Source organism: Archocentrus centrarchus, chromosome 4 (assembly GCF_007364275.1).
Source record: "Archocentrus centrarchus isolate MPI-CPG fArcCen1 chromosome 4, fArcCen1, whole genome shotgun sequence".
NCBI lineage: Eukaryota > Metazoa > Chordata > Actinopteri > Cichliformes > Cichlidae > Archocentrus > Archocentrus centrarchus.
This window is the reverse complement of record NC_044349.1, coordinates 23,383,115-23,396,385: the sequence shown is the minus strand read 5'-3', so window position 1 is coordinate 23,396,385 and position 13,271 is coordinate 23,383,115. Positions and strand designations below refer to the sequence as shown.

The 13,271-nt window shown below is 41.7% G+C and overlaps 1 protein-coding gene across 1 annotated transcript; it reads right to left on the bottom strand.

The window, feature by feature from the left end:
* Positions 1 to 8,580: 8,580 nt before the first annotated feature.
* LOC115779502 (galectin-3-binding protein A-like) lies at positions 8,581 to 13,244 on the bottom strand. Its single transcript, XM_030728200.1, has 6 exons — positions 13,181 to 13,244; positions 12,821 to 12,893; positions 11,030 to 11,221; positions 10,815 to 10,946; positions 10,419 to 10,689; positions 8,581 to 10,291 (listed from the first exon to the last, which is right to left on the bottom strand). The coding sequence occupies exons 2-6, from the start codon at positions 12,876 to 12,878 to the stop codon at positions 9,268 to 9,270; spliced, it is 1,677 nt and encodes a 558-aa protein (XP_030584060.1). The 5' UTR covers positions 12,879 to 12,893; positions 13,181 to 13,244; the 3' UTR covers positions 8,581 to 9,267.
* Between the last annotated feature and the right edge of the window lie 27 nt (positions 13,245 to 13,271).

The window sequence follows — 13,271 nt, the reverse complement described above, 5'->3', positions numbered from 1 at the left end:
ACTGCCGACGTGAATAACGATCTTACCAAATCTACGATTAGCCTTAGCCAGCAGTTTCAAATTTCCATGAATGTCGCCTGCTCTGGCCCCTGGAAGACATTTGACTATGGTCGCCGGTGTCTCTAGCTTCACGTTTCTCAAAACAGAGTCACCAATAACCAGAGTTTGTTCCTCGGCGGGTGTGTCGCCGAGTGGAGAAAAACGGTTAGAGACGTGAACAGGTTGGTGGTGTACCCGGGGCTTGTGCTTAGGACTACGCTTCCTCCTCACCGTCACCCAGCCGGCCTGTTTTCCCTGATGCTCGGGATCTGCTGGGGGGGAGCTAACGGCGGCTAAGCTACCATGGTCCGCACCCGCTACAGGGGCCTGGCTAGATGTAGGATTTTCCAGGGTGCGGAGCCGAGTCTCCAGTTCAGAAAGCCTGGCCTCCAGAGCTACAAACAGACTACATTTATTACAAGTACCGTTACTGCTAAAGGAGGCCGAGGAGTAACTAAACATGTGACACCCAGAGCAGGAAAGTGCAGGAGAGACAGGAGAAGAAGCCATGCTGGTAGTGAGTCGGCTAAGGGCTAAGCTACTAGCTGAGCTAAGCTAGCGAATTTCTAAAAACAAATAAAGTGAGTAATGTGAATACAGGTGATTCAGCAAAGAGTATGCTATTTAAAGTAGGTGAAGATTACACTAAAATATGTTATTATCCAGATAAATTGAGTTATACAGATATAACAGCTAACAGACAGCAAAACACTGTGCTCCGAAACAGGAACAGGAAGTGATACAATACCGCAGTGAGAGCCAACACCAAGTGACAGCCAAGTGGTTTGCCTCGCAACCTTGGGCAAGATCCTAAACCCCAAGTTGCTCTCTGATGCAACCTTTGGAGTATGAATGTGTGTGAATGGTAGACAGTAAGCACTACAAGCAGATTCCTCAAAAGATGGACTGGGAGCCTGTCTGCTACAGGAAGGGCATCCGGTATGCTATGCTTCTCGTGCGCTCACAGATACTGAGAAGCGGTACGCACAAATAGAAAAAGAGTTGCTCTCCATTGTGTTTGCCGCCAAGAGATTCCACCAATATGTATATGGTAGGCCAGTGTGTGTGCAATCTGATCACAAGCCACTTGAAGTCATCATGCGCAAGCCGCTGAACAAAGCCCCAGCAAGATTGCAAGGAATGCTGCTACAGTTGCAAAGATATGACCTACATGTTACATACACGCCAGGCAAAGACATGCACATTGCCGACACTCTGTCACGTGCCACAGTGGGAAGAGATAATGAACATGTTGATGAGAACCCCTGTGATGAGAGAGTTGTGTATGCCATACAGCCTGCAGATGCTCTGAGTGAAGAAACACTGAGGGGATTGAAAGAAGCAACTGCCACAGATAGCGAGTTACAGGCTGTGTGTGAAAGACATATGAAAGGCTGGCCTATGAAGAAGCGTAGTCTTGACCGGTCACTACACTGCTACTGGCCAATGCGAAACATCATCAGCATCCAGAATGGCATTGTCATGATGGGAGAGAAAATTGTCATACCCCAGAGCTTCAGGAAAGTGATTTTAGAAAAGCTACATCTTGCACACCAAGGGGTGCAGCGCACAAAAGCCAGAGCAAGAAAAGTCCTTTATTGGCCTGGTATGGCACGAGATATAGAGACAATGATTGAGAAGTGTGCACAGTGTCAGCAGTTACAACCCAAACATCAGCGAGAACCACTCATCCCTCATGAGATTCCAGAACTACTGTGAATGAAAGTTGGAGCAGACATTTTTCAGCTAAATGGTCAATCATATCTCCTGCTAGTTGATTATCTGACCAAATATCCAGAAGTGCTCAATTTGCCTGATACAACTGCTTACACAGTGATTCAGAAAATGAAGTCTGTTTTTGCAAGGCATGGGATTCCCAGAGAGCTAGTGAGCGATCATGTCCCGTTTGCCAGCTATGAAATGAAATCATTTGTAGCTTCATGGGAGATCAAGCTCATACACTCCAGCCCAGGTTTTCCCTCTTCAAATGGAATGGCTGAAAGGTCAATAAAGACTGTAAAACACGCCCTGAAAAAGGCAATACAGACCGGCAATGACCCACACCTAGTTTTGTTGTCTTTAAGAAACACGCCGGTGACAGGATTGAACATGTCACCTGCACAAATGTCGATGGAAGGGTCCTGCGAAGCACACTTCCTTGCTCCAGTGACGTGCTGAAACAGTCTACACCACAGCATGTGTACGACAAAGTACGGGATCTGCAGTGTCGCCAAAAGCACCACTATGACCAACATGCAAAGCCACTTCCTGTGCTGACCTCAGGAGACACTGTACACATGCAGACACGTCGAGGTTGGGAGCCTGCGGTTGTCATCCAACAAAGAGATGAACCACGCTCCTACACCGTGCAGACGCCGGCAGGTAGGACACTCAGGAGGAACAGACGACATCTGAGGAAGATACACCCGAGTCTGTTCAAAGACACTCACCTTGACACTATAAGCCAGTATGTGATATATTCCAGCGAGCACGCAAATATAGCTCGGTAATCCCGACTAGGGCCACAACACAGTACAAGGAGCCCTGGTCATTGAGGTTATATATATATATATATATATATATATATATATATATATATATATTGTGTATGTACTACAATTGCTAAACAGGAGTTTTGTTTTGAAAAAGGATTTTTGTGAACAGTAAAGATGATCTCTAAAGACTTTATGATCTGATCATTGTGTTTTCCTTTTTTCTGTGTTGTGTGTAATGACTCAATAAATTCTACAATAAACTTCAGCGTCAATGCAGCAGATTAACAACACCTACACGTGGTGTTTGACAAAAACAAACTCTCTGAAGCAGTCAAAGCTCAAATACAGTTGCATCCTGATGTTATCACCACCTGATGCTGCTTCTACCTTGTGGTCGTGTGTGTGTGTTTTTTTGTTTTTTGGTCCTCGCTCTTTGTGCTCAGTTTTTTGGCTGCAAACATATTTGTCCCTGTTTTTTCACTGTCTTCATTCCCTCACATCCATTCCGATAGGTTCAGCAGTCTCCCTCCAGGAATCTGCTGACATTTGTGAGTCCTTATATTGATGCTTTGATTATTATTCCTGACTGTTATTCTCTAACTGACAAAGTAGCGAAAAGTAGCTGTAAATGCACAAGGACTGTCACTGTCATGCTGAGTTTGTGTGTGTGTGCTGTTTCATTATCCTTTTTGCAAATATATATATAAAAAAAAATAAATAAACTTAAACATGCTGAATCCTGAGTTTGGTTTTTGAAGCTGATTTCTGATTGCTGAGCTGAACACCCTTAACATTTCATCTTGTCACGGCAGGACTAACAACACATTTGCTGTGGCTGTCCAGACAGACAGTGATGTTTCTATGGCATCAGCTTGACTAAAGCCAGCACCTCTGTCCTTAAAGCCATCAATATTATAAAAACACCACTTCCATTTAATGTCCAACTAGTAGAGTTAATGTAAATGGTGACTGGCATCAACCCAGAGTGTGTGTATCACGAGGGAAGCAGGAACTGGAAGTTATAGTAGAAAAGGAAGTACTCGTCCCTATAAACAAAATATTTGTTGTGGGCATGAGTTCATGTATTGATGTAATCTTTGTATTTGTGTGCTTATTTGTTTGTATGTGGCAGTAAAAGTGTAGACTAACAAGCCACACATCGAGTCACACAGAGAGCCTGAGATTATGGAAGCCATCATAAAAACTAACTTGTTTAATTCTTAATTCAAATAATGTTTGTGTGTCAGAACAAAAAGATGAAGAATGTCTAAAACACTGTGTGGCAGGATTTAAAGATGCCCAGGTAGAGTGCAGCAAGATGCAAGTACAGAAAACACGCTGGCAGCATCATCAGAAGATGTTTTATTCTGCTTCAGTTTGTCTAGTCAGTGTGTCAGTCTGCAGAAAGCTTTTGGGCGTGGCCATTAGAAGAAGCTCTATAAAAAACACACAAAAACACAAAAAAACACAAACTCATAAAGAATGTACAAAAGACTGTCTGAAAGCTACAGAACTACAACTATTGGATTCTATGGTGGAGGAAAAACATGTTTACATTGTTGTCATGGAAACATAGTGTAGTCATTCCATTCTAGAACAGCCTTTGATCTAATATCAGAAAATTCTATGAGAACATTAGCATTTAAGTTGGATACAAACTAACAACCTTTAGATTATTAGCCAGCTGCCTTAATCTCTGGGCTTCTTCCTGATGTCTACAGATCAAAGGATTCTGACATATCAAAGCATCAAAGAATCTGTGTATCTGCATTTAGTTCTCAGCAAGTCAGTCTGCAGACAACATCAGTGAAGCCAAACTGAAACAAGAACACAAATCGTTTTTCATGGAGGAAAGTGGAACAAACTGCAACAAAGTAAGTAACACTGAAAACAGACCTGTTACTCCAGATAACAATCATTCAATAAACGAAGACCTGATGATTGAAGGCCAAAAGGAGGTCCAGAAACCAGCTGAGTACAGCAAAGTCACAAAGGGCACAGGTGACGTGGTCACACTGGAAGCAGGTGACATGAATTCTTTGAAGGTTCTAGTTTCAGACGTCCCTCTGCTGAAGAAAGAGAAGTCTGAGAACAACAGCCAGAAGGAAGACATGACCAAAAAATCCAGAAAATCAAAAGACAAATCAGTAACTCGCTTTGCATTTGGGTTACCCCTGATGCACACCCAGCAGGGTGTGAATAAGAGCTCACAGCTTGCAGTGATCCCTGAACTATTTGAAATATTCTGCCAGCCAGAGCCTGTTAAGACCAAGCGGAAAATGCCTCCCAAAGAGAGGAAATTCCAAGCTGCCACAGGTCCCAGACCCCAGGTTGGGGCAGGACCCAGACCCCGGGTTGGGGCAGGACACAGACCCCAGGCTGGGGCAGGACACAGGCCACAGGGTGCCGCAGGTCCCAGACCCCTTGATGCCGCAGGACCTAAACCCTTTGGTGCCACAGGTCCCAGACCCCAGGGTGCCGCAGGACCCAGACCCCAGGCTGGGGCAGGACACAGGCCACAGGGTGCCGCAGGTCCCAGACCCCTTGATGCCGCAGGACCCAAACCCTTTGGTGCCACAGGACCCAGACCCTGGGGTCTGGATTCCCGAATAACCTGGGGTCCCAGACCCCAGATACCCTGGGCTCCCAGATTCCGGATAGACTGGGATCCCAGAGCCTACGCTGCCGCACGACCCAGACCCCAGCCTGTCTTGCCTACAGAACAACAGCCATCCACATCCTCTGTTGCTGTTGCAGGTCCCACACCCCAGTTTGTCTCGGCTACAGAACCACAGCCATCCACATCTTTTGTTGCCGGGACCTCTGACTTAGTGGGAGAAAAAATCTTGGGCAAAAATGAAGGACAGACAGCACAGCTAGATGCAGAAAAGACTGTCTTGCTCCAAGAAGCAGAGCAGTTCAAAGCAATGCTTAAAGCTGGGGAAAAGAAGACTGAAAAAATAAAGGCAGCTCTTCATCATGAAGTTATTGAAAAAGACAGGATCTACACCGGTGGTTCACTGATAACTGAACAACTGGAAGCAGCTGTCAAAAGTCAAAAAGAACAAAAAATTAACACAGAGAAGCTGTTGGCACAACAGACTAATGAAAATAAGACTCTTAAAGATGAGCTGGCCCAGGTCCAAAAGAAAATTGAGGAGGAAAAACATCAGAGGGAGGAGGACACGTCACGTCTCCTGGCTGAGCACAACAAAATAACCTCAATGATGAGAGAAGCAGCAATGAAGGCCCAGGAAGACCTCAAAAATGAAAGATCACAATGGCTCCAGGAAAGAGCCTCCATCCAGGCAGCTCTAAGATCATTAAATGAGTCCATTGACAAGAATATGGAAGAGAAAGACAAATTTATAGCTGTGTTAACGAGCCATGTCAGTCACTTAGAGAAGGAGGATGCTCAGACAAAAAAAAAGACGAGATCTTTGTGGAAGAGATTTCTCCAGCTATTTAAAAGATCCTGAAGGATCCCATAAATTTCTCTACCACCAAAGAATAAACAAAGAACTAACAACTAGCCCCAACGGGTCGCGGCAGATGACCGCCCCTCCCTGAGCCTGGTTCTGCCGAAGGTTTCTTCCTGTAAAAAGGGAGTTTTTCCTTCCCACTGTCGCCAAGTGCTTGCTTATAGGGGGTTGTAATGACTACTGGGTTTTCTGTGTATTGTAGGTTCTCACAGGATAAAGCTTTTGATTCTAAGGTAAAGACCCAACAACAATTACACAGAAAACCCAACAGTCAAAACAATAGTAATCACATCAATAAACATAATTCTTGATGTGATTTGGGGCTCAATAAATAAAATTGAATTGGACCAAAACAAAGCATTAAAAAAACAATGAGCAAGAAATTAAAGTGTTAAATTCAAATATCAATAAAACAATTGACATTTCCTATTTGGGTGCAAAGGCTGAATTATTTGCAGCAGCTGCTTCTCCAAGGAGCAGTGCTGTTTACCGTGTCAGAGGCCATGAAAAGATTGTCTGTAACCTTCACTAATACTGTTTCTGTACTGCAGTGAATGATGAAACCTGACTGGAACTCTTCAAACAAACCATTCCTCTGCAGATGATCAGTTTCAATGATTTTTGAGAGGAGAGGAAGGTTCAAAATTGGCCTATAATTAGCTCAGACAGCTGGGTCAAGTGATGACTTTTTAAGTAATAGTTTAATTGCTGCCACTTTAAAAGCCTGTGGTGCACAGCCAATAGACATGTTGATGGTTTGGAGGAAGTAACTATTGAAGTTTACTCCGAAGGATCAACTGGAGAGAGAGTTTAAACAAATACCAGCAGTGCTGAGAGCAGCTGATTGTTGTGATGGTTATGAATAAGTTTTTCTCTAATGGTTAAACTTTTATTTGGGAAGAAATTCACGAAATCACTAGAAAAAGCATTTCCTGCAGAAAATGCAGTGTGAATGCTGAATGATTTGAGCTGCAATGCCTACAAATGCATAAAATACCTAAACCATAATTTGCCTCAACAAACCAGTTTGAGAGCCGTTGCTTAGTGATAGGCCTGCCCGTGCGAGGGCCTGCCCACGAAGTGAAAGGTTGGTTACTATTTCAGAAACTCTTAGCTCTGTCCAAATAAGCACGCAGAACACGAACAGGACACAGCATGTGCAACCTTTGTTCTTCATTCATTTGTTCTTCATTCTACACTGAGCACTCAAAGTGCTTATACAACACGATTAATTAAGCCATTCACACTAGCACTACCATATGTAACTAAGCTAAGTGGTTTTTTTTTTTTAAATTGTCTAACATTCACGCACATTCATGCTCCAATGCTTGCATCAGAGAGAAACTTGGGGTTCAATATCTTGCCCAATGATACTTTGGCATGCAGCCCAGATTCAACCTTCCAATTAGCAGATGACCTGGTCTACCTCCCGAGCTACAGCTACCCCCCAAAAAGGGTGTGGGAAGAAGGCTGTCAAGGTAATAGGTGCATATGACCCAAGTTGGGCTCTGCTGCTTTCTCGGTAGTCCGCTGCCATTACTTTAAGGACCAGCGCGGTGAGCGCGCGCGCGCGCACGCACGCACACACATGCGCACGCACGCACACCGCTGCCTGATGACGCGCCCAGCTTAAACTCAGAGAGCGGAAAAAATGATTTCACATCAAGCCATAAGGCTTTAAAAAAAAATGACAAACAAGAAAATGAAAGTCAGTTTATGGATAATTTCAGTTACTTTTAGTTACTTTTTAGTTAGTTTTGTAAACTCACAACTCAGTTTTAGTTAGTTATCGTCTTTTCCTTTTAATTATAGTTTTTATTTATTTCAGTTAACGACAATGTTTTTTCAATCTCCATTTTCGTTATTTCGTTCCTTTTCGTTAACTATAATAACCCTGGTGTGCACCTACGTATGAGGCACCTCACTGAAAAAAAATGAAAATTACTTTATAGCAAAAAATATTTATTAATTTTTATTTGTGTTTATTTATTTATTGTTTTTTTTAAAAATGTGATTTATTGAATTAAGTGTTGTTTCACAATCAAATAGAAACAAAACTGCCAAACAGCTTGGCAGGATGTGTGCCCAGAACTACAAAATAGTTTCTCCAAATCCATTGTGTTTACAATGGATTTTAACACAGGACCCAGGAGGATTTATTGTGTACCTCAAAGGTGAAAAGTCTTTAAGGAATTAAAAAACTTAACAGAAACTAACAGCAGCACATCATGATGTGGTTTTGGTAGACAGCAGCCCGTTTGGTATGAGTGCTTCTCCCAGCCTCCATACAGTATGTTAAAATTTGCTGAAATAACTTGATGATCTAATGACATAAAAATATGTCACATTAAATAGAGTAGTTCTACTACATGAATAATTTTGCTTTAAAAGTTGATAATGGAGTACATTTAACCAATAATACATTAATTCTCCAGTAACTTAAACTCACTTTTAACTTACGTGTAAAAGAATTTTTTTTTTTTTTTTTAACTAAGTATTTCTTAAATCACTGCTTTTTAAACATGCTATGAGATGCTGGTCATACTGGGAACTTTAACAGGCATTGCTAATTGTTAACTCTCTCTATTAGTACACAGTAATTTCTTTCTCTCTGACAATGACACAAAATGACTTCTGGAGAGACGCTTACTGACATTGTGAAGCTGATGTTCTCATTAATTAAATTAATTCTACTGTCTTTGTATTAGGATGGACAGACAAAGACTGCAGTAAATTTCTCCTGACGATCAGAGCATTTTCAGTGAATCATGGGTAAATACTCTGAAATGTATGCTGATTACACATACAATGCACAATACAAGAAATAAACATTGCCACAAACTGATATAGCACGATATTCTGAAGAACACAAAGCAGATTACGACAGTAGATTAGACTTTTTTTTTTTTTCAATTTGCTTAACATCAGATAAAAATGCAAAAAGAATGTAAACCCAGGCAAGCATCATTAACACTTTTGGCCCAAACAATCCACAGTAATGCATTCCATAGCACTCATGTAACTGTAGGACAAGCTTGGTCATGTTTGGATAACTTACATAAAACAGTTTTTTTGTGTTCTAGGAGCTACCTTCATTTGTGCTTATTTTCTTTGTGTATGTAGCTGCAATCACAAAGTGGCGCTTCTTTGTTATTTAAGGATGAGAAAGCAGAAAGTATCATGCCACTGCGTGTGCAGTTCTTCCCTTGATTCACACCCTTCTTTGCTAACACTTTCTAAGGGTATCAACTCTAATTTGTTGAGTACCGAGGCCGTACCACTACCTGGTAGGAGGACAGGTTTGAGTGGCATGGGTAGACTTGTTCTGAGATGCTGGGAACAACCATAGGGCTATCACTATCCACAGCACTGAATTCACCAACGTGGAACACATGCCTGCCTTCACACATAAGCACAAGCTTATTGCTGTAAAGAATACGACCCTCCATCTCACTGGGGATATTCTTTTCTTGAATCTGCAAGCTGATTGCTGGCAAAGAAGGGCAAGTGACACTTTGCTTTGTGCAATCTTCTTCACGGATATAGACTCTTATTTTCCAGCGCATGCTTTGAAATGCAAAATATGCACTGTTATGAACAGGTGTTTGGAAATCAGATGCCAGGCTATTAATGCGCTGGCCTTGAAAAATGAAGACACCAGAATCCTCGTAAGCTCTGATCTCCTGACTGCTGAAGGTAAAGCTCCATGGTCTGCCAGTGTAAATCCTGGTAGTGTAGATATTATCTGTCAGGTCACTGAGCAATATCCTGACAGGAAGAGCATTGAACTGAAACCCCTCTAATTTGCTTGCATAGTACTGTGAACTATCAAGTTTGTATAAGTCCTCAGTTGGTATCATTGGGAAGCGGATGAACTTCAGTAGTATCTCAAACATAGTTGCATTTCCTTGAGCTTCTGCCCACCGCTCCAGTCCACTCAAGATGACCGTTTCATTACGCACCACAAGGTCTGAGCGAGGAAGGAGTGATTTGACGAGATCAAATGGAAGGCTTGTCCAGGTCGGGGAGTTGATCAGCGCCTCGCAGTTCCACGCCAGGTAACGAAGACATAGTTCTTGCAGTGCCTCATCACCTTTGTGAACTGCATAGTTATAAAAAGATTTCTGACTCTGGAAAGTGGGATCCTCTGGGAGAAACAGTCTGAAAATGTTTGCAGCCTCGTTATGATATTCTGTCAGACCCCAGTTAGAAGCCATTTTGAGAATGCAATGGGAGGAAGCTAAGGTGATTTTAATCTTCCTTGTGTAGAAGTATCTGAAATGCAAACATTTGATTGGAAAAGTTGAGTTATTTTGGACTCGGAGGAAACATTAAGACAGCAAACCAGTGAAGAAAAGTCATTTTTGGGGAGTCACGGGTCTGCAAACAAATGTTTCTTTACCTGACAAATATGTTGGCATGTTGGCTGCAATCAGAAGACACATCAATGCGCAGGTGGCTGAGGTCTGGATACAAAGCTTTGAGGTTTGAATTCAGAGAAAGGATGAGCCTGTGAGCGCAGATGGTCTCCAAAATGTTGTTATCCACCATCACTGAAATTTTCACATCACAGTCTTGTCCGCTGCCAAATAGCTCTCCCAACTGCTGAGAGAGGCTTGCATTGTGGTCCAACATGTACTCACGGCTGAGATCCCTGTTGTTAGGCTCCGACCCTGATAGAGATCAATGTACATGCAGCGAATAAGCCTGTTTCAGCATACTGCTAAGAGAAACAGCTTTCTGAATGTTATTTCTAAGTGGAGGTTGCAAATATCTTGCCTTATGCTGATTGCCTCACCTTTTTCACATCTAACACCAGCATCTTCACCATGACCGCAGTTATGGACCCCCCATCCAGGAAATGTACACTGGAGAAGGTTAAACTCTGTCCCACTGCAGCCTAAATCATCCATCCAGATGTTACCAACCCCTAAAACGAAAACAAAAATCACAGAATTACAATATAACCATTTAAACTGCAGCATGTAAGACGAGTGTCATTTGTTTTATTACCATTGCCAAAACGAGCTGATCCAGGAGCTTCTGCTGCACCAGGGAAATGGAGCTGTCGACACGCTACATTAGCATCATTCATGTCCCAGCTATCATCACATACTGTCCCCCAAACTCCATCATGAAAGATCTCCACACGGCCCTCAGCGTAGTCTTGGCCACCAGCCAGCCTAATGTAACCTTCTTCATGACCTAAAGGAAAAATGCAATATAACTGATTTAGTCAGGATTTATGGAGAAAGATTAAGTCCATAGAAACTGTTCAGAGTGCCCTTGAAATTTTAGGATTTTTGTTCAAAGCTTTATGTATATTTCATAGCATAAAGGATATATTAGACTTCCAATAAAACATATGTTGCAAGCTCAGCTACTAATTCAACTTTTTGTTAATTTAATTTTTGATTATTATAGTTACATATCAGCATTGGTCCATCCTACCATGTGAGAGTGTGCAGCACTAACATCTGTAACAGGTGTCAGAAATACACAGTAATATGGCCAAACATCTCTACAGTAAAGTAATTTGGTGTAGAGATAAGTTGTTGTGACAGGGTGGAAGTGAAAATTATGGACAAACATAAATCAGCAAAAAAAGAAAAACTTTTCTGTGTAATATGATGCCATTAGTTAAAAGTTTGCCTTATAAATTCTGGTCACAAACAATAATATTGCTTGATTTATCCCATACGTAATGATGGATTTTAAGACAGATTTCATAGTATTTTATTCCTGATTTATTATTGCTGATGCACCATATAAAACTAGCATAATTATTAGAACTTAGATTACTACTATTGCTGCTATTATTAATCTCAAAATAATGGAATCACTTGAAACTTATGTGAAACCAAGCCCAACTCCTGAAAAACAACCCTACACCATAATCACCCTCCACCAAACTTGGCACAATGCAGTCAGACAAGTACCGTTCTCCTGGCAACCTCCAAACCCAGACTTGTCCATCGGATTGCCAGATTGAGAAGCGTGATTTGTCACTCCAGAGAACACGTTTAGTCCAGTGGCAGCGTGTTTTACACCACTGCATCCGATGCTTTGCATTGCGCTTGGTGATGTAAGGCTTGGCATTTTAAGTGGCCAGTCACTTCATGGCTGAGTTGCTGTCATTCCCCATCGCTTCCACTTCGTTGTAATACCACTAACCACTGACTGTGGAATATTTAGTAATGAGGAAATTTTACGTCAGGACTTGTTGCACAGGTAGCATCCTATCACGGTACCACACTGCAATTCACTGAGCTGAGAGCGACCCATTCTTTCACAAATGTTTGTGGAAGCGGTCTGCATGCCTGGGTGTTTGATTTTATACACCTGTGGCCGTGGAAGTGATTGGAACACCTGAATTCAAAGATTTGGATGGGTGAGTGAATACTTTGGTAACATAGTGTATATCATATTGCTAGAGCCCATCAATGGGGTCTGATTTATTTGGGTTTATTATTGGTTGCCATATTAGTAATTTGACTGGTAACAAGATACTGAGAATCCTCTCAATGGCAGCAATAATTAATTATTTATTTGTTGCAACATGATAAATTCATAAAATATTCCTTAAACTGTGGTCAGTTGTGGGTGGTTAATGTCTGCAAACATGCCAGTGTATAGGAGTTGTGTAACTTTAGTAACAAGCCACAACTTAATCAAGAACATGCATGCACATGTATAATAGGTGTGTTCCAGTAACTACACTTCATGGTGCAAAGTTTCTGTTTAACTCATCTGATAGTACGATTAATAGTGAATTGAGCTTAATGGGAAATTTATTTTACTCACCACTGGACAAAGTGACACTCAGCAGAAGAATATAGAATAACAAAGCATTTCCACTCATTTTAATGGCACTAAACTGGGGAGAAGAAGGAAAGCAGAAGTGCAGTGAGTTCTCATTCTGGTTTCATGACATTAGAGATCATTTGCTCATGTGTCTTCACACTTCAGCATAATAATGAAGTTTGTGCTCATAGCTCTTTATAATTTTTGCAGCAGAATTTTAAGAGTTGCAGAAATATTGTGAGGACATTGTTGTCATCACATTCAATTGATGACTGAAACTGTGTACAGTAATAACAAATTGTCCTTGCTCTCAAATCACCAATCATAAACCTTTCTGACTAAAACCAGGAGAGGACTTACCAACACTCCAAATTAAGAAAGAGCGGTCTGTGATCAGGTCTGTCAGTCCTTGAACTGAAGAAAGGCACTCTAAAGAAGAATCTATTGGCGA

Coding starts and splice junctions, on each gene's coding strand:
- LOC115779502 (XM_030728200.1), bottom strand. CDS start 12,878: ATGAGTGGAAATGCTTTGTTATTCTATATTCTTCTGCTGAGTGTCACT. Junction 11,222..12,820: donor GAGTGTCACTTTGTCCAGTG/GTGAGTAAAATA, acceptor TTTTTCCTTTAG/GTCATGAAGAAGGTTACATT. Junction 10,690..10,814: donor TGGTGTTAGATGTGAAAAAG/GTGAGGCAATCA, acceptor GATCTCTATCAG/GGTCGGAGCCTAACAACAGG.